The 24,126-nt window shown below is 42.7% G+C and overlaps 1 protein-coding gene across 3 annotated transcripts in view; it reads left to right on the top strand.

Annotated features, from left to right (window-relative positions):
* Window positions 1–24,126, top strand: part of IKZF1 (IKAROS family zinc finger 1 (Ikaros)) — a 107,771-nt gene that overhangs the window by 10,060 nt on the left and 73,585 nt on the right. For all 3 annotated transcript variants that reach the window (XM_012002117.1, XM_012002120.1, XM_012002119.1), the window contains exons 2-3: window positions 4,192–4,245; window positions 12,655–12,774. In XM_012002117.1, the coding sequence (XP_011857507.1) occupies window positions 4,206–4,245; window positions 12,655–12,774 (160 nt within the window). In that variant the 5' untranslated portion in view covers window positions 4,192–4,205. The remainder of the gene's footprint in view (window positions 1–4,191; window positions 4,246–12,654; window positions 12,775–24,126) is intronic.

The following is a 24,126-nucleotide window of genomic DNA, read 5'->3' as shown; positions in this document are numbered from 1 at the left end:
GCCCAGGGCTGTTGGATGTTTCTCCCCAGGGAACAGCCAGGTCCCAGTCCTGCCTCAGTGTGGAAGGAGGAAAGGCAGGGTCCAGGAAGCTGTTTCAGGACAGGCCCAAGGTCCCCCAGGGACACCTTGCAGGGTCCGCGGAGGCTGTAAGTCAGCACTGCCCACACAGCCTGGAAGAGGCCCCTGTGCTGTTGACTTGCCCGGCTCCTAGTCCGGCTTCTGCTCCTCCTTTGTAAAGTTATGGACATGCTAATAGTTTATAACTGAAACTAGGAAAGTAAGTCCTATTTGACACTGTTTGGTCAGAAAGAGGGAGAGAAAGGAGAAGGGCGGAGAGAGACTGAGAGAGAAACAGTCTCTCTCAGACAAAGGGAGGCAGAGGGAGGGAGGGAGAGACAGAAAAAGAGATGGGAGGTAGGTGTGGGAGGAGGGAGAGATGGAGAAGGCAGAGGAAAGACAGACAGAGATTTAGACCTTCCAAGTCAGTGAGCAGTCCAGAGTGGGAGCGGAGGGTGCCTGATGGCTTGTGACTGCAGACTCCACTCTCCGCTCCTAGAGGCACAGCCATGGACAGCTTCTGTCACATTGGCCCTGCACTTAATCTCTGCATCTATTTCCCCTTATGCAAGATTCAGAACTGCGTGCTCCAAAAAAACAATAAAAACATTCATGTTCATAAGAATTGCACAGGTGAAAGGTAGTTTGCTGATATTGTTGTATTTTCTACTATCGATTCTTTTAGCTCTTGCCTGAAATTGTTTGGGTTTCCCAGGCAAGGTAGAAAACTGCAGTACGTTTCTGTGAAATAATTTTTCCTTCTGGCATCTCCCTTTACGGACCTACTGATCTTGATTTTTCATTTAGGTGAAAGTTTGTGAAAACATGCCATTAGCTTGCTTTTGTGATTAACTCCTTTTACTGAATGTAAGCTCCTTTTAAGCTGAAGCCGTATCAAGCTTAAATTCCCTGTTTTACTTGGCACTCTGTGTTTCTTCCATGTGGGAGAAGAGGGACTCAGTAAGTGCTTTGTAAAATACACAGCCAAAGTGATGCACGTGCTAACAAAGGAGTGTGACAGGACGTAAGTGCCCTTCTAGACACTTCAGGCTCCCTTTTGTAAGCTGTCTTGGAAGAGGCCACGTTTCCTTTCCCTCAAACAGTTTCTCATTGTTTGATTATTCTTTTAGCCTTTCTCTGGAAGCAAAGCCACTTTTACGAGAAAGTCACTGCTTTTCATCTCAAGAGATGCAAGTTTGGAGTTTGGGGAAGTTTTCAGGAGCCCGTCAAGTCATCCTTTATGATGTCAGACGAGTCAGGCCATGGAATTCACAGGGCTCAGTGCAGACTGAAAACTTGAGGCTTCTTGTTCAGAAATTATTAAAAATTTTGGTGAACATCACACCAAGCAAAGAGATCCCCTAAGCACCAGCCCCCAAGCAACTGCACTCATAAGCCCATGAAGTCCCCTGCCGTCAGAAACAGTGTGGTTGAAATTGTGTATGAACTTGGAAGTGAGGTGGATTGCAAAACGCAGGTCTCCATGCTGGGGCAGGAAGTGGTGATAGGGCATTGAGTGGAAATGTCCAGCAGGCCCACGTGCGAAAATGCAGAGCTCTCTGCCTCTTGCAGACTTGGCTGCTAACCATAGACTCTCTCCAGGAAGGTGCTCGCTGTGGTGTGATCTGCTGCCCACCCCCAGCTCCCTCCAGGAGACTGGTGCGGGGACTGTTTGCAAATGACTGCAAAAGTAAGAAGGTTCCCACAGAGCCGAGCTTGATTTGGGTACCGCCGAGGACAGTTTGTCAGGATTCTGGCTTGAAACTGTTCTCACATCTCACCCGCTGAAAGGACGAATGTGTCTGGAGGACTTAGCATCGATCACCTCTGTCTCCATGCAGCAAACTCAGAGGCTCACCCCACATTCCACTGGAAGGGTGTTTGCCAGTGGTGCTTGGGTGGAAGAGCCTTGACTGTGCCTTAGGAAACATCTTTTTATAAAAAATTGAAAGTAACTTGAGTATGCAACAATAGGGCATTGGTTATATAAATCAGTTGAGTAGTGTGTAGCCAGTAAAATGATGATGGTGGTGTATATTTGTTAAATAAAAAGATATGTGTAGTATTAAATTAAAGAATATTTTAAAACAGTATATTTGTAATCTGTTTAATGTCCTCTTTTTGTAAAAAGCGCAGAAATAAATATACAGAAAAAAATAGTAGTTCTAAGTGGTAGAAATTATGAGCATTTTCTTGCCTTTAAAAAAAGTTGTAAAAGATTGTATCATTTATGTAGCAAAAAGTTTAAAGTCATCATTCTAAAAATTTCGTGTTGGTATAGTTGCTGTGACAAGATTTAACTTCTGTATGCTTCACTAACCGATACAGAGGTATTTAAGACCTGGTGTGTGATAGGCCACACTAAAATACTATACACATCTTCAGAAAGCTAAAGAACTAACTTCTAACATCCTGTATTAGTGTGGCACAGCTATTACAAAGATTTTTGTCATTTGAGTCTGTCTTGTTTCTTTATCATTGTTTTGACAGTTTCAGAAGAATCATGGCTTTTCCCCTTTTTTACAGTAAAGGCATCTGAGACTCTTGACGTATTGCTTTTTAGAAATGCTTGTGCTGGTCACATGCTTGCATCTGGGCTAGTGTGTCTGGCTTCCGTGTGCTGGTGGATGCTTACTCTGGTTTCTGAAATACTTTTTCTGTACAGTGGCCAGTGGCTGCACTCCTAAGCCACACACCCACCTTGAAAATTCATGCCACTTTTAGAAATAGATAAAAATCCCTCCCATCCAGAAAAAGTGACTATCATGTATATCCTCATCATGATTAATACTGATATTCCTGAAATTGAAAATAGATATTCCATATGTACCATAAAAGGTATTAAAGATATATGGAGTGATAGATGTATTATATATAACACTTCTACCCTCACAGTTTTCAGCCTAATTGAGAGGGTAAGGTCCCTGAATCATCCGTCAGTTTTCAGATCTCTGCTGAAGCAAGCCGCAGCTCAGATCCACACATCTGAACCAGAGACAGAGGTGGCCAAAAATAAAAAGGGATACAGGGGGACAACTTGGTTTAGAGTCAACAATTAGACTGTATTTTCTGGTTAGTGAAGGAGCTCTCCTGAAATTCATTTACCGCAGCATAAATGAGCAGATTTCCTTGAGGTCACCTTCTGCTGACCATAGCTTTCTTATGTGTGGAGCTGCCAGCTGTCATCCACTTCGGGGCACCTGAGACTGCTGAGTGGCAGGCCAGGACCCCAAGTGCGAAACACAGCACACCTTTTTGTTTCTACTCCACTGACCCTGGGGTTCTCTCCCTGGTGTTTGTGGCTTGTAGTGCACTCTGTGGAACATTCACTGTGGCCATCGAAGGACAGCATCTTCCCAGTTGTTTCTTTCTTTTTTTTTTTTTTTTTTATTTAATTTAAACCAATCTGAGAAGCCAACCATCTGTCAGCAAAACAGGAAGGCTTGGGCTCTCTCCTGGGCTTGTTTTGCTGCCGTCGTGAGCGTCACTTCTCCCCGTGTAAGAGTGCTGGTGAAGGCTGAGGCAAGGGCCCAGAAAGATTGAGGGACAAAGACAGGAGCGCCCGCATTGCCCATCTGCCAGGCTGGAGGTGTATTCATTATTGATGGAGGTAGTGCAGTTGCTGCTCAGATATGCAGCCCTGCCTGGGTAAATGAGACATTCTTCAGCAAATTGCTTCGTTTTTTGATTGCTGATTGTACGCGTGTCACCAAGCTGACTCAAGGTTCATCGATGCATGCTCAGTAAATTAGAAAGAACATAACTATGGATCAGCCAAGAGAATGAATTCTGTGCCTACAATGACCCAGGGCCATTTAATTTTCTGCTTAATTTTGTTGCAGTCAGTTTGCATTTTGGGTTATTATGCAGTAGGAAATTAACAATAAATAACAAATTTGGTCCTCCTGTGCTTGTAATGATATTTTTATAAATCTTTGTAATGCTGTTTTTAAAAGGATCAAGGTCTGTGCCAGTCTGATACTCCAGCAAGTATATGAGGAGGAAAATGCATTATTCTTGCTAGATAACCTTGTTGTTAAATAGCATAGGGGTTCTTTATCTCTCTCTCTCTCTCTTTCTCATATCTTATTGGTATTTTTGCTTTAAACTAAAATCCCTTCCTCTCTTTCTCAGATAACCTGAGGACAATGGATGCTGATGAGGGTCAAGACATGTCCCAAGTTTCAGGTGAGACCTTATGAGATACCCACGTGGGAAGTTCATGAGAAAAGTTTCCCTGGGGCCAGAAGTCAGAGTGCTTGGTGTGGCCATGGGGGAGGACTAGCGGCTATTCTGCAAAAGAAAAGACCATGATGGAAATTGCCTGAGTGTTTCCTTCACCCATTACAAATTATCTCACTTTGAGAAGCTGAACAGAAAGTCTCCAAGATGAAATTAGTTTTACTATTAAACCTCAGGGAAAAAAATGGGAAGAGTTAAATACATATTTGTACTGTTGGAAGGAAAAATGGCTGATTGGTCTGCCCTAAAACCCAAACACTTGCCAGTGATGGTACTTAGAGAGAGAGAGAGAGAGAAGCTTGAAAAACAGAATTGTTGGGCACAGTCGTGACTATTTGTTCATCAAGCATGGACACAACATGGCTCCCCTTTGCCATGTATCTTTTCAACCCATGTTGGACATAGCTCTTCTCATCCAGGAGACCCAGGAAGTGGAGAAGTCTGTGTAGGAAAAGCCTAAGGGTAGGTCACAGACTGTGACTATTTGGCAGTAGTGAGGAGGGACAGCCAGCCAGTCCAACAAAACCGCACAGTTCCCCAGTGCATGGACATAGGAAGACAGCTTTCTGTCTGGCCCTGTATCCAGAGGCGTCAGGCCCAGTAGTGGCTTTCACAGACTTTGGGGTTTTAGGTATTTCACCTTTTTGAGCCTCACAGACTCACAACCAGCCCCAGAGGCTGACTTCTGTTTGAGAAAGGTCTCTCAGTGGCACCTTGCCTTGGCTGAGCACCCTTGTGTTTGGAAGTTTCTATGGGATTGCACAAGTCAGTGCTCCTGATGAAGACCAGGACCTGTGTGTGGCTGCTCCCCTGCTTGGTGGCTTCCCTGGAGAAGGTGCAGGAGAGGATCTTCTGAGTTCCATGGAACTGGAGATAGATCTGCCAATCACAGGCTTCCTTCTCCACCACTCCATAGCCGCTCTATTCATGTTTCAGGTTTTGGACTTAAACTCTCCCAGATGGAAAGAACAAACAAAAGGCTAGCTTGTTTTTCCTTTAGAGTTAGGCTTTGTATTTATTACAATATAATTTCCACATTCTTTGTGTACATTTATATCTTAAATATAATTCTCTGTTTGTATATCATTGAATATTTTCACTTAATTTTTAATTTTTTTTAATCGACACAAAATAGTTGTGTACATAGACACAAAATCATTGGGTGCATAGTGATGTTGTGATATATACAATGTATAGTAATCAGATCAGGTAAATCAGCGTATTCATCATCTCAAACATTTATCGTTTCTTTGTGTTGGGAACATTCAACATCTTCCTTCTAACTATTTGAAACTATATATTATTGTTGACTACAGTCATCCTGCAATGGTGTAGAACACTAGAACTTATTCCTCCTACCTAGCTGTAATTTTGTTTCCTTTAACAAATCTCTCCCTATCTTCCCCTCCCCCAACCTTTCCAGTCTCTATTAGCCTCTGTCCTGCTTTTTACTTCGATGACGGCAGCATTTTTTAGTTTCCACATGTGAGTGAGAACATGTGGCATTTTAACTTTTAGAATGTGGTATGCAGGCACTTCATGGTACAGTTGGTAAAAGTGAAAATGTGTCCAAAAGCTTGTGATTATCTATGTAAACAAAAATGGTATAAATCTGAATATCACTTTTGCGTTGAAGAACTTACCTTAGAGGTACATTCTCACAAGTGCACAGAGCATTTAAACATTTGTTCACTGCAGCATTGTTACCAGTATTTTAAAACTATGGTACATCCATGTACTCCCACATACAGCTCTTAAAAATAAGGAGGATATGAATGAACTAGTGTGAAAAGAAGTCCAAATACATGTGAAAGTGAGAAAAGCATGGTTCTGGATAGTATGCAAAGTATGATCCCGTTCTTTAAAAAGAAAATAAATTACATACACATACACATTTTCTATATGCTTGCCCATAACGTTTAGGAAAATTCTAGAGTGATATTTATTAACCTGGACTTCCTCTTGGAAGATTGATGGTAGAAGGAAGGGGATGAGTTAGGGAAGAGGAGGAGAAGAAGGAAAATTTTGCTTTTCATCTTCTACCTTTTAGCATTATTTGAATTTATTTTCCTTAAGCATATACTTTGTTTCTTAAATGAAAAAGCACAACAGCAAAAAACTAGTTAAATGGGAAAAAAGCAGTTTAGCTCTTTATAGCCTCTCATTTGGCTTTGCCAGCCTCTCACTGCAGCCTAGGAAAGCTGGTCTGGGAAACACTGGTAGATGAGGACTGTGATCCTCACTCATGGAAGAGGATCTCATTCACTGGGTTTGCTGACTGTGACTAGAAGTGATTAGAGTGTCAAGAAACCCAAGCATGTTAAAAATTTCCAGAGGCCAAAAAGATGCTTTCATTGTTCTGCTCTTCTTCTTTTCCTTGTCGCTTTCACTTTGGGTAGCTTCTAAATTGGTATTTTGCATGGTGCATTTAAAGAAAATGAGACCCCTTTGGCCAACGCAGGGGTCTACACTCTGATATTCTAGAGTCAAAGCTGAATGCTGACACCTAGGGATTCATCTCTAGAATATTTCTATAAGGAATAACCACTCAGTATTCTGATCTCATATCTTAGTAACAAAACTAACAAAAGCCTGATTCTCCTCTGGTAGTTTTCTTGTCTTTACCATTATACAAAATAAGTAATTTGTTCTGCACCCTAACCGTTCAAAGGATAGGGTAGCTGGGGGCGGGGACAAGAATGGAGACCTTATTACATAAGACTTCCTGATAAAGGAAAGTCTGTTTTTGTTTGAAATGATTTGGTCTGAAATTTAGTTTGTGTACACTTACCAAAGGGATTCCTATTTCTAAAACACTCATAGTACTTTTGATTTCTGTTAACCTTTGAGCACTCTACATAGTGATGAGAGCACTTAAAGTGTCATGTCACTTTTAGTAAAGAATCAAAGAATATTTTTTCTACTTCTTGGAGTTTGATCTCTGCTTCTCCAGTTAAAACCAGTATTTGTTTTTTTTTTCATTTCTAAAGTTGGAAGAAATAACACTCAGTTATGGCATAAGGATGTACATTTAACCAAATAGGAGTTGACATTCTTGACAAGAAATCTTATCAAGATTATGTTATAGATTATAAGAAATCTTATCAAGAATATGTTCCTAAATCATCCTCTTTTCTCATAAAATATTCATGTATCAGCAATTTCATTGGATTCAACCTAATGTATGTGAAATGCTTGATAAACAGATAAATACTTAACATCTGTCTTTTTTCAAAGCACTGGGTTCTTTGTTCCTTGAGATGTATAAATGTGGGCTCTGCCCTGGTTTACAGTGTCTCACAGATGTGTAGTAGTAGACACTCCATAAGCGTTTACTGACTTGAATTCACAGAGTATTGAGAAAATGCTATTGATGGACTTGGAGGAGAGCATATCTAAAGCAAGCTACCCTTTCCTTTAAGGCACATCTCACTAATTCTTTGGGTAAAGCATATTTTTTCTTTCTTTTGTGTTTTTGGCAGTCTTTCCAAAATACGTGTTATACCTATGCATTATTTTTTGGTTTGGTTTCTAAAGAGTCAACCGGTAGGAAAGTAAAGGATATGGGAGTTGAGAGACGTGCATCAGCATCCCATCTCTGCCTCCCACGATGGAACCTGAGACAGTTATTTTTGCCTCCTGGACCACCATAGTATCATCTGTAACAGGAGGGACTTGAGCCAGTTGATCTCTAAGGTTCCTCTGGCACCTGTGACCCTAAATATGTATTGGATATTGGCTTAATGCTATTTGTAGTGTGGTGTTTTGGGGATATGGAAACCAGAAGTATACCCTTAGATGTATATAATCTGCTTACATAAAGAAGGTTTGTATATATTGCAGTGTAAATGGGAATATTTTATCAAGTTAAGCATAGTAAATCACATTGATTAAATGCTTTGTATTTACCAAACATTACCTGAAGTGTTTTCTCATTTCAACCTCACAAGGACCCACAGAAGAAAATACAGTTATCATTTCCAACCTGCAGGGAGCTGAGACTCATGGAATTTAAGTAACTGACCAGAAGTCCAGTAGGGAGTCAGAGATGGCTCTGGGGTGGGATCCCCACTTGGACCCTAGAGTGCAAGCTTCTCCACTACTTGATAGAGTTGGGATTCTATATTTTGAGCTTGTATTTACCCAGAGAATTATGTCCTCTTGGGCAATTATATATACTAAAACCCCATGCATTTGGGAGAGGGGGGATCATAGAACTTTGTGGAGTGAATTATACTCTACTTGAGAAATTATCTGCTTACAGTTTATAAGCTAATTATACCATATCTCATCCAGTTTTCCCAGAACACTTCACATAGGTAATGCTTTATTTGAAACATAGGCCATAGGTTAGTTAAGTGTAAATGTGTAATTTAACCAGAAGTTTATTTCATTTTTCTAAGTAAGTGAATTGTATTGCATCTTCTAAATTATTCTATTTAAACACTTGATGTCTTGCTGTCTCCATCTCTGTGTGTTTGCATGCCATTGTACATGTTCTTAGGAAAAGTGTGGGAGCTTGATGCAATATATACCTTATGTTTCTATGTACATATAGTTTACCAAATAATACCATAAGTTTACTTAGCATATTATAATCCATGCACATTATTTTTATTTTATCTTCACCGCAACCCTGTGAGATAGACCAAAATCATGCTTTTCAGCCTCCTTTTTCCACTTGTGGAAGGAGTCTTAGAAAGGGGACCAGTCTTGTGTTCCCATAGGTCTTACAACTAATTGGTCAAGCCACAAAGCCAGAACTATGTCCTGGGTCAACTAACTCCTAGTCACTGTGTGTTAGTATTTGAGATGTGTTGACTTGTTTTAATCATTTTAGTGTTTTGTAATATTTACATACTTTTACATTTTAAATGGTTAACTGGACAAATTTGTTTAAAATCAATGCATAAAAATACTGTGCCTATATTGATGGAGTTCATGAAGTGATAACTTTTCATCATGGAGATCCTCAGCTATCACAGACGATGAGGGGCCCCGGGCACAGAGGCTCACGTGAGGGATGAAATTCTCAGCAGCTCGGACTCACACTTTGGGGCTTTTAGGCAAATCAGACAACCTCTTAAGAACTATCACTGAGTTCAGGCAAGGCGAGCTTGAATTAACATGGAGCCCTTGGTGGGCATGTGAATATATCTCACTTCACTACCATCCAGTTCTGACTCTTTACTCGATGCCCCTGTACATGCCAAGACTGATTTTTTATTCTCCCTTCTCCCCATGTGGTTTCTTCTGCGTAGAGAGTTCCTATTGATCAGTCTGACCCATGGTATTTTAGAATTGCGATCCCTACTGTTTCATTATTCCTTTTTCTCCCCCATGTTGAAAAAAATAAATGTCCTGAGATGCAAGATCAGGGACACTGGAGCACTGACATTTAGTTCAGTGCAGGAAGTAAAGGCAGATGTAATTCTTAAGAAGCACACCTGTTATTATGAACCGTTCTCAACAAATTGTAGTGGATCTTGTTCTCTCATAGATACAGCAGTTAAATTTTTTAGTAAAAGTAACTAAGAGTTATTTGGATGTATTTTAGCATGCACTGAGCAGAAAGTACGACATTTTTTCACTGGGTAAGTCCTGATTCTTTATGATCCTTCCTGGGTTCCAGGGTGCTGTGCGTCTAAAGGCATCTCAGAGCATCCTGCAGTGCTCCAGCGCGATCACAGGGAAAAGCTATAGGCGGAAAAGAGTCAATAAAGTTTAGTTTCTCAACGTCCCCCCCCCCCACCCCATAATAATGACAGCTGGTTAATCATGAGACACATGCACACCCTACATGCTCTGTACATGTTTACTCATTGGGATAGCATGTCAGGCCAGGAGGCTCCATGGTCATTTCTATGAAGGTACTTTAGCAGGTCTTCAAGGCAAGTGGCCTGGGTCCCTGCCTCCCCAAATTGCAAGGTCCCCACTTTATGTAGGGGACCCGTTGTGTATATTACAGTTCTGTGTAAGATTATTTTGTTATTCTTACCCCCACCCCTCCGCTGCCAAAAAAAATAAAATAAAAATAAGAATTCCTCTGACAACTTTCCTAAAGTCCTGGAAGTTTGAGCATCATTGCTCTAGGAAATCATCTTATACAAAAATTAGAGTTGTCAGGTGGTTCATATACGTCCTGCATTCTCCTATTTGGAGTTTTTCTCCATTTATGAAAGAACTGAAAACAGTAAGATATTTAGCAATTGTTACTTTAAAAATTTTCTATTTATAGGCCGGGCTCAGTGGCTCATGCCTGTAATCCCAGCACTTTGGGAGGCCAAGGCAGGCGGATCATGAGGTCAAGAGATTGAGACCATCCTAACACGGCGAAACCCCATCTCTACTAAAAAAAAATACAAAAAATTAGCCAGGCATGGTGGCGGGCACCTGTGGTCTCAGCTACTTGGGAGTCTGAGGCAGGAGAATGGCTTGAACCCGGGAGGTGGAGCTTGCAGTGAGCCGAGATCACGCCACTGCTCTCCAGCCTGGGTGACAGAGTGAGAATCCATCTAAAACAAAAAAAAAAAATTATATTTATAGCAATGAAAATAGTACTGACTTAATACACATTTCCAAGGCTTTAGCATAACATGAGCACTTTCAATCAATGTCTCGCTGGCCTTTTGTTTTTCCTTGGGAAATTCTTATAATCCTGCTCCATCTTTAACTATTAATTTTGTATTGGCTATCCAAATATACCCAATAATGCTCTTTCTGAAAATATGCCAATTGTGGTAATTACAGCTAAGCTGGAATATTAAATTGTAATGTCTGTTTTCCAGAGAATGAAATAGTATTCCCCAGAGCATAGGCTTGGTGCCTGTGCAGGTTCTATTTTAAATATTCTAGGAAGGGTTGTTTTATATACCGGGAATGATTTTACTGGTCTTGCCAGTCATCTGAAATGCTGGTGTTACTCTTGTGTAAGGTTTATTCAACAAACAAGGACATTTCACACAATACCTAGTCATGTTTTTCAGACCTTTTAATGTTTGGTTCATCATTTGCACACACTCTCAAAAATCTAGGTTTGTCTGTGTGTTCATATCACCTTGCCTGTTGCCAGCTCAGTCAGCAGGCACATGCTCCCAGGCTGTTGCTGTTTCATTAGACTTCTTCAGGACCTTCCTCTAAAATGGTCTTCCACACGTAGCTATACTGCATTAGTTCACATCATCTGTTTCTTGCATGTGGGTTGTGTCTCAACTCAAATTTAAGTTAGATCTGGAAGGGTGGAAACTATAGGAGTTGCCAGTGGAGAAAAGAGCCTTTCCTTCTAGTTGTGGCTTCCCAAGGAAGGTTGGATTCCTCAGAGTAGGAGTGACTCCCCATTGCTAGAGCCTCTGGTCAAATTAAATTCTAATCCAGTCAAAATAAATAGAGGTATTCTGTAAAACCCGATTTCATTTTGTAAATCTTACTTTGTATAGTGTAAGCAATTTTTGTATTTGTATGGATTATATTTTATTTTCCTATTTCAAAGAAAAGAATTTGTGTTAGCAGACTCCCTTTGCTTGCAGAGAGGGGATCATTTTCCCAGTAGGCATGGGGTTCCCTTCCATTCCCTGTCCAGTCTTCTTCTCCCCACCAAGTTAAGTCAAACTAAGCAGCTGGTAAGATATTCCCTGGCTCTTGCAAAGAAAGTGAGCAGATGGCAGGATACCTGGTGTGGTATCCTCAAACACAAATTGACAGGAGGGTGTGGTGCGGCAAGCTCATTGTGGCGGTAAATTGGAACAAGCTTACAGGGGGATAAGTTGACAAAAGATAGGAAGAACCTTAAAAATATAGATGCCTTTTACTCAGTGATAAAACATCTAGATATTTATACTGTGGTGATTATCAGGAATATGTGCAAAGATTGGCTATTAGGATGTTCGTTACAGTGTTGTTTAATAATAAAAAAAGGACAGAAAACAATATGAACTCGAAAACAGGAAAAGAACTTAAATAAATCCTAGTGTGCCCATTATAAATGAAATTATGGAAATATGTCCCTGAGTATGGAAATATGTACATGAGAATGTCTAAAAGCTAGTTCATTTTGAAACACAAAATGATGTCACCTCATATTATTTATAGTATATAAGATGATTTTTAAAGTGGCAGTGTCTGGGATTATAGGTGATTGTATTTCTTCCCTTTTGCACATCTGTGTTCTCTCATTTGTCTTGTGTGGGGAGAAGTGACTTTTCATATAAAAAGAAAAAGGTATATGCATCCCAGCAGAGAAGCACTGGCTCTACCCAATACCTGCCTCCTCATGCCACTCTCTCAAGCCAAGCCAGGGGGAAGCCCAGGCACCTTGACCATGACCGCCCGAGACTCACGCTTCTTCTTTCTCTTCAGGGAAGGAAAGCCCCCCAGTAAGCGATACTCCAGATGAGGGCGATGAGCCCATGCCGATCCCCGAGGACCTCTCCACCACCTCGGGAGGACAGCAAAGCTCTAAGAGTGACAGAGTTGTGGGTAAGTGGGTCACCAGCGGCCTCTGTGCCTGTGAAACCTTTGTCTCTTTGTATTTTTCCAAGACAGTGATGAAGGGATACGAGTCATTTTATCCATTGTGTTCCCTCAACTGGCATATAAGAAACATGGCACAGAGATTGGCTGGATGGGGGTCCTCTGGTGTGTGGGAGGATGGACACTCACAGGCCAACATGGCCATGAGAGCCACACACCCCGCAAAATGTCCAAGTTGAGGAGCAATCCTGCCCAGGGAGGGGTCTCTGTCACTGTCCTCTGTCCTCACTGCACTTGCAGGAATATCAAATGTTATGGATTGTAGATCGTGAAAATGACACACTTATGTGTTTTGGCAACAGTGCTCTTCAGTGTTTGGGGTTAGAAGAAGCCACATCTGGCCATTTTATGTTATCCCTCTAATCTCTAGTTCTTAAAATTCAGATTTAACTAAAAACAGAAAGTTTCATAAATGGTAATTTTTAAATGTTATAAAAAAAATCTAAGCACACATTTACATACCTTTTCCATAAAAAAGTACATATGGAACCATCTGCAACTCCACTGGTCAACTTACACATGTGACAGTTTGTGTTTGGAAAACTTCACCCACCCTCTTTATTTCAAGAAACCAATGACTGAGAGAAGTTCAGTGAATTAACCAAGGTCAAATGACACGGTCAGAATTGAACTGAATTTCTGACTCAAAGACTAGTTCTCGCTCCATTATACCATGTTCTCATGAGCTATTGAGTCAACGGTTCCCTGGAATACTTGCTTTCTCCTTTAAAAAGAGAAAGAGCTGTGATACTGAAAGCCACCTGTTGGCATAAAAGAATATCATGAAGGACAAACAGGTAAAATGAGGTAGATTGGATCAGTGTGGGTCAGCTGCATAAGCCCCCATAGCCAAGGAGGGAACATGTATTTAAAATTCTCAGGCTTATGGGAATCGCCTCAACTGTCTGTCTATAGGACATCCTAATGCAATAATGGAAAATGTGATAACTGAGAATTTTATCTACATGTATAGAAAACATATTTTGTATGCTTTTTATGTGTCTTAGAAACCAAGTGGACTAGGTATAATGGTTCTTTTTTCTTTTAACTCAGCAGCACAGTTAATGGCATAAACAGATAAAGATGGTGGCTAAAGCCATTTGGTGTAGATGAATCCAGAAAGCAAGTATATTTATGAATTATTTTACGCTATTGGAAAATGGCTACTATATGAAAGTAGAGGGGAAGAGAAATGAACTTGTGGATTATCTGCTCTATTCTACCGAAGAAAGATACATATATCATTTCAGGCTTTTCCAAAGTTGGGATGCAAATGATCATGTTTCATTTTAATTTATGTATTTATTTTTGAGATTGTCTTCTATGTATTGCAAGTGATACTGGTTTTACCATACACTGTGCCACTACAAGGGTTCCTTTCAAAACACATTTATGTAAATTAAAAAATCAGTTTAAATAAAAACATTAAGTCAATAGTAACACATAGATATGAGAAAAGTTTGCAAAAGTGGCGCAGGAATAGTCATTGGGTGGTGATGTTCCCTGATTTTTTTAGTCCCTGAAGCACCCAGCACCAAGGGTACTGTTCTCCCTGATTAACACAGGAGCAAACAGATGCTCACACCCTGCCCAAGAACACAGAGAGGCTCAGGGACTGAACCAGAAGAAATGATCCATTAACCATGTAAATGAATGGAGAGCCTGGATGTCAGAGTGAGGAGGCTGGCTCGGGTCACTGTGGAGAGAGAGATGGGCTCTCCCTGGAATCCCTGCAACTGCCCTTAAAGGCTGTGAGCCATCGTGGCTGGGGCACCTTTAGAGAACTGAAAGTCAGGCCGATTCCTGGAGAGTGAAGAATAGCACACATGCCTTCAAAACAGTGTCAGTATCCTGTCCCTTATGGACGTCATATTGTTAGTGGGTTTTCCTGGGTGGGAGACCACCCAACATGTGGTTGGCATTACTGATGGGTTCCCAGACCTGTGTCTCTTGGTTCAAAGTCCTGCCCTCAGTCCCAGCTGCCCCCAGCACAGGCATCACCTTGGAGTCAGGGGCGGGTTTGTCCTTGCCCGTGGGTCCTGGCCTTGCCCTTTGTCATGTTTGACATGATTTTCAGTCTACCTTTCCTTCAGGATGAAGTTTAGAAAATATGATTTCAGAATTGTGAAATTTAAAAACCCTAGAAAACATCTTTGCTCAGCTTGTAAATAGCAGTTGATGCAGCCCTGTGGACAGGCGGGGACAGCGTGTGACGTGGGCACTGAGATGATTTGGGAGATGAATGCTCCTCAGTGGGGCTAGAGGCCACAGGAGTGATGGGTTACTGTAAAGAAAGCAAAAAAGGTGCAAAAGCCCACATGACAAACCGGGCACCACACAAAGGAGAGGCTTGAGAAGAGGAAGTGAGGGAGGGAGAGGATCCCACAAGACCGAAGTGCCCAAGAAGACATGGAGGGAAGAGAGGGCTCTTCACATAGCTGAGTTTAGAGACCACCCTCGATGGTTCTGGAAGGAAACCAGCCGGCTTTCATATGTGGTGACAGGCTGTTCATTAATTTGTAGTGTATAGCATTAAATAAATGAAGTATGTAGAGAACATTAGGAAACAATATAAAAAGGTGGGGGAATTCGTGGATAAAGGAAATAAACTGGGTGCCATATTTCATCACATTATTCCATGGGAATAAGTCATCAGTGCAAAGGACTGTAAAGAGCGCACAGCAGGAAATGAGAAGACAGCCCTCCCCGGGACAGAAGTAGTGGGGCCGGCAGGAGGAAATGGAGTTGCTGAAATGCAGGGTGAGCAGCAGGGGCGGAGAGTGCCCTGTGGGTAAGGCACACCTCAGAAGGGACAGGTCCAAGCTCCCTCCTCCCTGGCCTGGAGCTTCTGGCAAAGCTTTTTCTCTCTGAGCCTCAGTTTCCTCCTTGGAAGGTGGCAGTAGCAACTGAACCTGCATCATAGAATGGCCTTGAGGGTTAGATGGAACATATAAAGACATACTTTGTTGAAGAAAGAGTAGCAAAGACACAAAGTAAAAAGGACAGATAAAGGAAATTCAACTTGTGCAAAATAGAAATTTCAAAGATTTACAAGAAGGGTAAAGGAAGTTATTGTAGCCTCAGTTGCGAAAAGGGAGAGAACAGATGACCAGCACCAAGGATAGAAGAGGTATTTCTTACTTAAAAAAGAAAAGTCGTCCAAAGAATAAGCAAACTGAAAACAGCCAGAAGAGAAAAGAGGAATTTGTTAGAATAGGGCAAGACTAAAGGACAGAGTAAGGGTGCTGGCTGCCACCTGACTCAAGTCCAAGTCGAGCTGTCACTGTTGAAATTTCAAGAAGAAAAGGTGAGAGGCTAAAAGATGAAAAAAAAAAAAAAAAAAAAGATGGGAAATGATTTGCTAATAATAGATTACACGGGTGTCTGCTTTAGAAAGTGACAAGGAACACTTTTGGAAAGCTGTGAGCTGTTATGACCACTGGCATCCTTCAGTGTTAGGCAAATCTATTCTCAACAAGGATAACAGACCATATTAATAAACAAATTGCTGGGAATGGTAGAAATCAGTCCCCTATGATGAGGATGCGAGGTTATACTGATTGGTGAGTCACTCCCAGAATAAAAAGTAATGGTTTCACACCTCATTGCTTCATTCAGTGTGGAAGGAACATTCTAGGTTTGTGTGTAAGTTTAGGGAGAAGGAGACAGAGCCAGAGGGCACAGCAGCCCTGCAGCCCTCAGTTGGCCTCCATTTTCTTCCAGGTCTGAAGAAAATGGAACAAAGGATTTAAAGTGCTGCTTGAAGAATTTAAGTTAGACTTAAAGGAGAGATGTGGTCTTTACTCTCCTTTTGGTAAGGAGAGGTTTAGTCATCAGAATGGTCTATTTAATGAGACTCTAGCTTCTGAAGTGGTCTTTTTAAAAACTAGAGAACTCTCACCTCTCTGAAGTGGTTGTGTATGAAACTGTTTAAAGCTGAGGATGCACTCAGTGACCTCTTCAGGCAACCCCAGATTTACTCAGTCAGCCATGCCACACATGCTAGAGAAGTAAAAAAATGAATTAAGACTTGTTCTGAAAACTCTTGAGCAGGGACTCTTAAAAGTTTTTCATTTAGGAATTATGTCAGGGTTGGGGTCTGGAGAGCAGATAAGTGTTTTGTGTGAGAAAAGTAAAAGTTTAGTTATTTTCTTCCCTTATTCAGTAATACTTGCATTTTTTTCCTCCTTCTTTATACATACATATTTGCCAGTTACTGACTTCTCTCTTGTACACATTTCCGTGTCCTAAATTAACCAAGGGTTCTCAGCTGCTAGGATTCTATTGACAAGCACAGAGGTCTGGAGGTGTGAGTAAGGGCATTCCTCCCTCATGAACTCAGGAAGCAGGGGAGGCATTTGGGTGGGCGGAACAGAGGAGCAAAAAACCAGAGGACAGAGAAGAAAGATTCCAGGCTAGAAAATGGGATGGCCACCCCTGAGAAAGCAGACAGGCAAATTTAGGGCTTAGAGTAGAATTGAAGAAAAAACCCAGGGCAGAGGCACAGGAATGCTGTAGGACTGAATTGGGACCATGATTGATGTAAGCGACCGGAGATGGGTTCGTTGAATCTGTGGAAGGCTGAAGGATTGAGGCCCATATGGGCCTGGAACAAGGCTTACTGAATGACTTGCTACCTGGCTTGATAATCGGGACAACCTCAGGCAGTAGTTATTCAGGCGGGAGGACCCATGAGTTTGAATATAGGGAGATAAGGTGTATTTCTATATGCCCTGGTACATTCCAGAATGTGCTTCTTTGGCTCTGTGCACTGGAGCAGCCAACTCCAGGAGTTATGAGGAGATTGCCATGGTTTCATGAGTGGTTTATTTCAGCTTGCATCTCACAGTGTGGTGTTCAGAGGCATAGGATCTAGGCTCCCTGGCAGCATGGGGAGATAGAAACTGAATCAGCACAACTTAGGTCCTTCATGTTGAATAGTTTGAACAGGATTTGATTTACCCTAGCATAATTGAAAAAAAAAAAAAAAAGTAGAAAAAAAATCTAGGTATTTTCCCTCTGGACTTCAGAACAAATGATTGAGTGTGTAAAAGCATAAATATTCTTTTTTATTCATTCAATTGAAGTAAAAATTTCTTTACTCAGCCATGAGTTCTAGGACTGCAGTGGGAATTGTAAGAGGATTACCATATTTTTAATGGGCTATTCTGGTGCCAAATCTCCCCTTCATTTTAGAGTTTCAGGCAGAAGACCAGCACGGTACTGGGGAGGTAGACAAATGGTAGTGACAGTCCTGTACAGCCTGGGAAGGAAGGAGTGGTGCTGAGGACAGCTTTCACCATGGAAAGAAAGCAGCCGCTCTGGTCTAATTGGAGATTGGGCAGCAGGCTTTTGAGCACGGATGCGGAGCCTGCTTATCTAATCAGCAGCTAGAGGAAGTTGTTTTTATCTGCGGAATGCATCTCTTCTGAACCGATAAACCCCATTTTAGCTGGGGAGAAATATTATCTAGCAGCATCTGAGCATTAGCTGCAGCTGAGCTCAAGCATGTTCAAATGTGAGAGAAGTCTCAAGCCGAGAACTGTTTGTCGAACTTCAAGTGACTGGAGTATTGGTTTCAAGTTTTCTTTTTTTTTCTTCTTTGAGGAATAACTGAAAGCATATTATTTGGATTCTTATTCACCTTGCTTTTTTAGTTCCTTGCCCCCTTCATAGTTGAATTATTATTCAGTGGTCCATGGAGCAAATTTTGAAAATTCTGTGTTACTCGTCTTGCAGTTTCCTACCACTGTCTTGGAATGCCTCGTGAAGACAGCAAGTATTGTCAGCACAAACATGTCCAAACCCAGATGATCCCAGTTGGAAAGCCTCCCCTTTTCCAAATTTCCCAAACATGAGATATAGCATTACAAAATGATCTGCCCACCTCTAAGCTTTTCCATGTTTGATAAGAGAGGCCATGATGTAACAGGTTCGTTGCTTCGCATTTCAAAGTCAATTTTAATGTACAGTCTTCCAGATTGCCTTTTGGGTAGGATTTTTATGTCTGCTAATTTGTCAAGTAGTTCAAAATGTTTAGGGATCATGACAGAACTTCATGACAGTTTTGATTTTAGATTAAAGTAAGTGACTTTTGTGCTATATCAGATACCAGCTTGTACTAGGTTTTGGAATAGACCGGTGAGATCAGGCAGCAGAAGTTTAATAACTTTCCTTGGAAAACTGAAATTGATGTGTGTGTGTTTGTGTATATGTGCATGCGGTATATGTGTTGTGTGTGTGCAGGTGTCTGTATATATGTGGGGGGTATATGTGGTGTGTGATGTATATATATGTATGTTTGTGTGTGGCATGTGTATGTTTGCATCTGTGTACATGTAGTATGTTTAGGTATGTAGTCGTGTGTGGTATGTGTGACACATGTTTGTGTGTACATGTATGTGTGTGGTGTGTGTATATGTATGTGGAGTGTATGTGTGTATGCTGTGTATATGTATATGGGGTGTGTATGTGTGTGGTGTGTATATGAATGGGATGTGTAGTGTATGTGTGTGCTGTGTATATGTGTATGGGATGTGTAGTGTGTATATGTGTGTGAGATGTGTAGTGTGTGTGTAGTCTGTGTATGTGTATGGGATGTGTAGTGTATTCATGTGTGTGAGATGTGTAGTGTGTGTGGTCTGTATATGTGTATGGGATGTGTGGTGTGTATATGTGTGTGAGATGTGTAGTATGTGTGCATGGTCTGTATATGTGTATGGGATGTGTAGTGTGTAGTGTGTATATGTGTATGGGATATGTGGTGTGTAGTGTGTATATGTGTATGGGATATGTGGTATGTATGTATTGTGTGTGCATGTGATGTGTATATGTGTGTGGGATGCATCGTGTGTGGTGTATATGTGTGTATGAGATGTATTGTGTATATGGGGGGTGTGTGTATGGGATGTGTAATGTGTGGTGTGTGTATGGGATGTGCAGTGTATGGTGTATATATGTGTATGGGATATATGGTGTGTATGTGTAGTGTTTGTGCGTGTCATGTGTGTATGTGTGCAAGATGTGTGGGCTGTGGTGTATATGTGTGTTCTGGATGTGTGGTGTGTATGTGTGGTGTGTGTGGTGTGCATGTGTGCATGGGATGTGTGGTGTGTATGGGATATATGGTAGGTGGTGTGTATATGTTTATGGGATGTGTGGCGCGTATGTATGGTGTGTACGTGTATAGGATATACAGTATGTATGGGATGTATGGTGTGTATGTGTGTGAGGTGCGTGGTGTGTATGTGTGTATGGAATGTGTGGTGTGTGTGGGATGTGTGGTATGTATGTGTGTTGTATGTGTATGGGATGTGTGGTGTGTATGTGTGTATGGGGTGTGTGGTGTGTATGTGTGTATGGGATGTGTGGTGTGTGGTGTATATGTGTGTATGGGATGTGTGGTGTGTATGTGTGTATGGGATGTGTGGTGTGTGGTGTGTATGTGTGTATGGGATGTGTAGTGTGTGGTGTGTATGTGTGTATGGGATGTGTGGTGTGTGGTGTGTATATGTTTATGGGATGTGTGGTGTGTATGTGTGTATGGGATGTGTGGTGTGTCTGTGGTGTATGTGTGCACATGCGTGTGGCAGCTGAGCCACTGGGATGTTTGCTGTGCCTGGGAGCAGGCCATGTGGATAGGTAGGCCTGGCTCTGTTGATTCCTAGCTGTTAGGCCCTGGCAGGTGGCTCTGCTGTTACTGCATTGTGAGGTGAGGGTGCCCCCCGACCTGATCCTGGCTGTCATTGTCTGTGAAGCCTGACCCAGGGGGACACAGCATAGACGGCTGTCCAGGGCAGCTGCACTGACATCATCATCGTCTGCATTTTGGCATGCTCCATGTCAGACATTCCTGTTAGGCAGGTGGCTTTAGGGGAGAAGCACTGACACACTGACCCTGACAAAAAGCTTATAATTCCTCAGTGATAAAACACAAGGTGCAGCCTGTGGCCAGTCTGGTGAGGCTGGGTCCTGGAGAAGACTCAGTTGGCAAATGCCATGTGGTTCCCACAGCTGGAAGCACTGGGGGAGGAGGAGCCCTGCCTGGCCCCGGCGTGGGCGATGGGGGGTGCAGGGGGAGGACGAGTCATTTTGCCACAGGCGCACATGTGCTGGTGAAGAGGTGTGCGTGGGGACCACGGGTCATGCCTCGGCTGTCCCCTTCTTTAGGAAGGGGTGGAGGTGGCAGGAGTGGGGCGGGTGCAGGCTCAGAGGCACACGAGGCCCACACTCACTCTGAGGCTGAGGAATAAATGGTGCGGTGCTGGGAAGGGAACCGTCAAACGCGCTGACCTGAGAATAGCCCTTCAGGTGACCTGTCAGATAGCTCACCCTTGGGACAGGCAGCAGCGAGAGGCCAGGAGGCCTTTGGTGCAGGAGGGGAAGAAGGGCAGGGAGGGGTGTCTCAGCAGCCCCGTGGTGTTCGCCCCTTTGAGGCGGCTCCATCCATTGGTGCTGTGTCCACCTCGGTAACTGGGGCCACGGTGATTCTGCAGAACGCAATGGGAACTGTACCCAGAGTAGGGGTTAGCGTGAGACCCAGGGATGGTGTCTAGCTACGGAACTGTCCGGAAGGTAGGGATGTAAGCCACAGGACAAGTTCCGTCTGTGGGACACGATCAGCTCAGGAGGGACAACCAACGAAGCAGCAGGACCACAGGGGCCCTGGGAAGTAAATACCTTTAATTGTCTAAGAGAGGAGCAAAGGAGGAGACAGAGAGTGAGTTGGGTGAGTCGAGTAAAATTTGTAGAAAGAAACATGGCAGGAAAGCCCGGGACAGCGATTTTAGCAAAGGCGAGAGGAGTTGCTGGGGGCAGGATAGTGCCCGAGAAAGAGGTGTCTAGGGGTTGGCGGTGGGTTTCCCACAAACAGCTGAGTAGGGTTGGGGCAGAAACCAACCATGTAAGAGGGACCGGGAGCGGCACAGGAGAGGAGGCGGCAGCTGTGGGCTGGCAGGCGTTAGGAACCAAGGGAAGAAGACAAGGAGCTGGTTGGGGTTGGGGGTTGCAGGAATAGGGGATGGTATTTACAGGGTAGTCTTTTTAGGAGAATGTTTCAATGTGATTGAAGGCCAGTAAGTGGGAGCTAGCAGAGAAGAAAGGATTAAAATCTAACCAGCAGCCCCAGGGTAGGCCAGCGTGGGTCACCTATGACCTGGGCCTGGGCCTGTACTATCCCCTAGGTTTCCTCTTGGCGCTCTCCTCCCTTCCCTCAGGGCTCTGTGCAGAGGTCCCCACACAGAGAGGTCTTCCTGGACACATGCCCTCAGACAGCGTTCTCAGCACTGTTGCTCCTTGCCCTGCCTTATAGCAGCAGTGTCACCACTCATAGATGAAGAACTCAGCTCTGATTTGCTCCCTACGCGATCCCCAGTACCTGGGCATCCCCACCCTAGAGTGGGTTGGTGTCCGACACGTGGGTATTGAATGAATGAATGGAATGTGTCACTGCTTTCTCAAAGATGAGGGCAAATGGAGCATGTAGGACAGTAGAGAGAACTTTCAAAGTGAGAGGAGGGAATTTGAGGCTGCATCTGATGTTCATCTTATTTGAGGTCACTGTTTCTCGGTGGCACAATGATATTTGGGGTAGGGGGCACTTCTTTGGGTGAGACTGTCCCTCCCATTGCAGGATATTTAGCCACCCACATCACAAGTGGTACCATGGTGATTGTGACACCCAAAATGTCTCCACATTTCTCAGGTGAGGACCCTGCTGGAAAAGCCACCAGTTAGCCCGGACACATTCATTCTCACTTCCTACAGTACTTCCCACTCATAAGAGCTTTGAAAATTCAGAGGGACAATCTTTGGCAGATTTGTTAAGGTTTTTTAATATAGACAGTAATGTTCCAGAATCTGACATGTGAATTAAAAAAAAAAAAAAAATCTATAGAGAAATTGGACCAGAAAAGGTTGAAAAATGCCAAACCTTGCATTTTCAACCATGCTTACAGTGGTGACTCTGTGTCCTCAAAGGTGCAGAGTAACTATGGAAAGTTGCTTATTTTTATGAACAAAAACCAAGGTTAATCTTCATTTTATTTTGATGCCCTAAATTCAAGATCACATTGAACCTAATTGTTTCAATAAATAGAACCAACTTCTAGAAAATAAAGAGATTCTTAGATTAAAACTGCTGTCAGAGGAGATAGATAACATTTTCTGTTGCCGGGTTTTCGGTCCCAGTTTTATTTTCTGCTTTGTTCCATCTGTGTTGAAAGAATAGTTAGCTCTGTGTATAAAACAACCAACTGACATTTCGTTAACTTTCCTTCTACATGGGGTTTCAGAAAGAAATGGGAAAAAAAAAGGGGCGGGGGGTTGAGCTGTGGTTGCCAGTTGCCACCTGTCCCCCTATCTGGTTAGGGCATTTTCTGATTTGGGAAGTGTAAATATAACCCAGAAAAAACAGCTTCCCCTCCTTTTATGCAAAAGTAGAAAGGCTTAAACAGAGTACAGCCTTGACATTGCCCCGAAAAGTTTCCACAGAACCCGTTAGACTAAATGAAAGCCCTTGCCTCCGGGGGAGTGTGCCACGCCAGGAAGCTGCCCTACCAAGCCCTCTCTTGCTGGCAAGGCAGGGCTGGGCCTGGGCTACTGTCTCCCACCAGATAAGCCCAGCTTTCTTCAAGGCCCTAACAGGAACCTACATTTCACAAATTACCGCAGACATGCTCACAATTTTAAACTCTTTGCCTGTTAGGATCAGTGAGATAACAGAAACTTATAGGGAACTCAGAAAGCGTGCTCCGGTGAGCAGTGAGCCGTCGAGAATCAGCCAACTGCTCATATGCAGAAAATCTGTCATGCTGTTGGTAAACTTTTGGTAGCTTGAAGTCTACCATGGTTGGAAGTATTTACACCACAGAAATCGGTGAATGCTGCAAATCAAGGCTTTTTCTTTTTGAGAGCTGGTTTATCTGTGCACAACTGGCTTAAATACACTTTTAACGTCCTGACAGCTGAAATTTGACAGTGAAATTTGAAAGGAGGAATTCTTTTGGGGTAGGGGTGTGTGTGTGTGTGTTTGTGTGTGTGTTGTGGAGGAGAAGCTAGGAAAGGGTGAATCTATTGGGGAGGACTGCAGGGTACATATAATTTATCCAACAAAAGAGTTGATTCCAAATGACTCTTTGCTGTTGACATCACAAACTGGAAATGTTGAAGCAACTAGACTCTCCATATTCTAAACAAAACACATCTTTAGCATTTAGTTTGGTTGCTGGGGGAGTATGATTAGAAAAGGATTTGGCCGGGTGTGGTGGTTTACACCGTAATCCCAGCACTTTGGGAGGC

Source organism: Mandrillus leucophaeus, unplaced genomic scaffold (assembly GCF_000951045.1).
Source record: "Mandrillus leucophaeus isolate KB7577 unplaced genomic scaffold, Mleu.le_1.0 Scaffold678, whole genome shotgun sequence".
Lineage (NCBI taxonomy): Eukaryota > Metazoa > Chordata > Mammalia > Primates > Cercopithecidae > Mandrillus > Mandrillus leucophaeus.
This window is presented reverse-complemented; position numbering and strand designations above follow the sequence as displayed.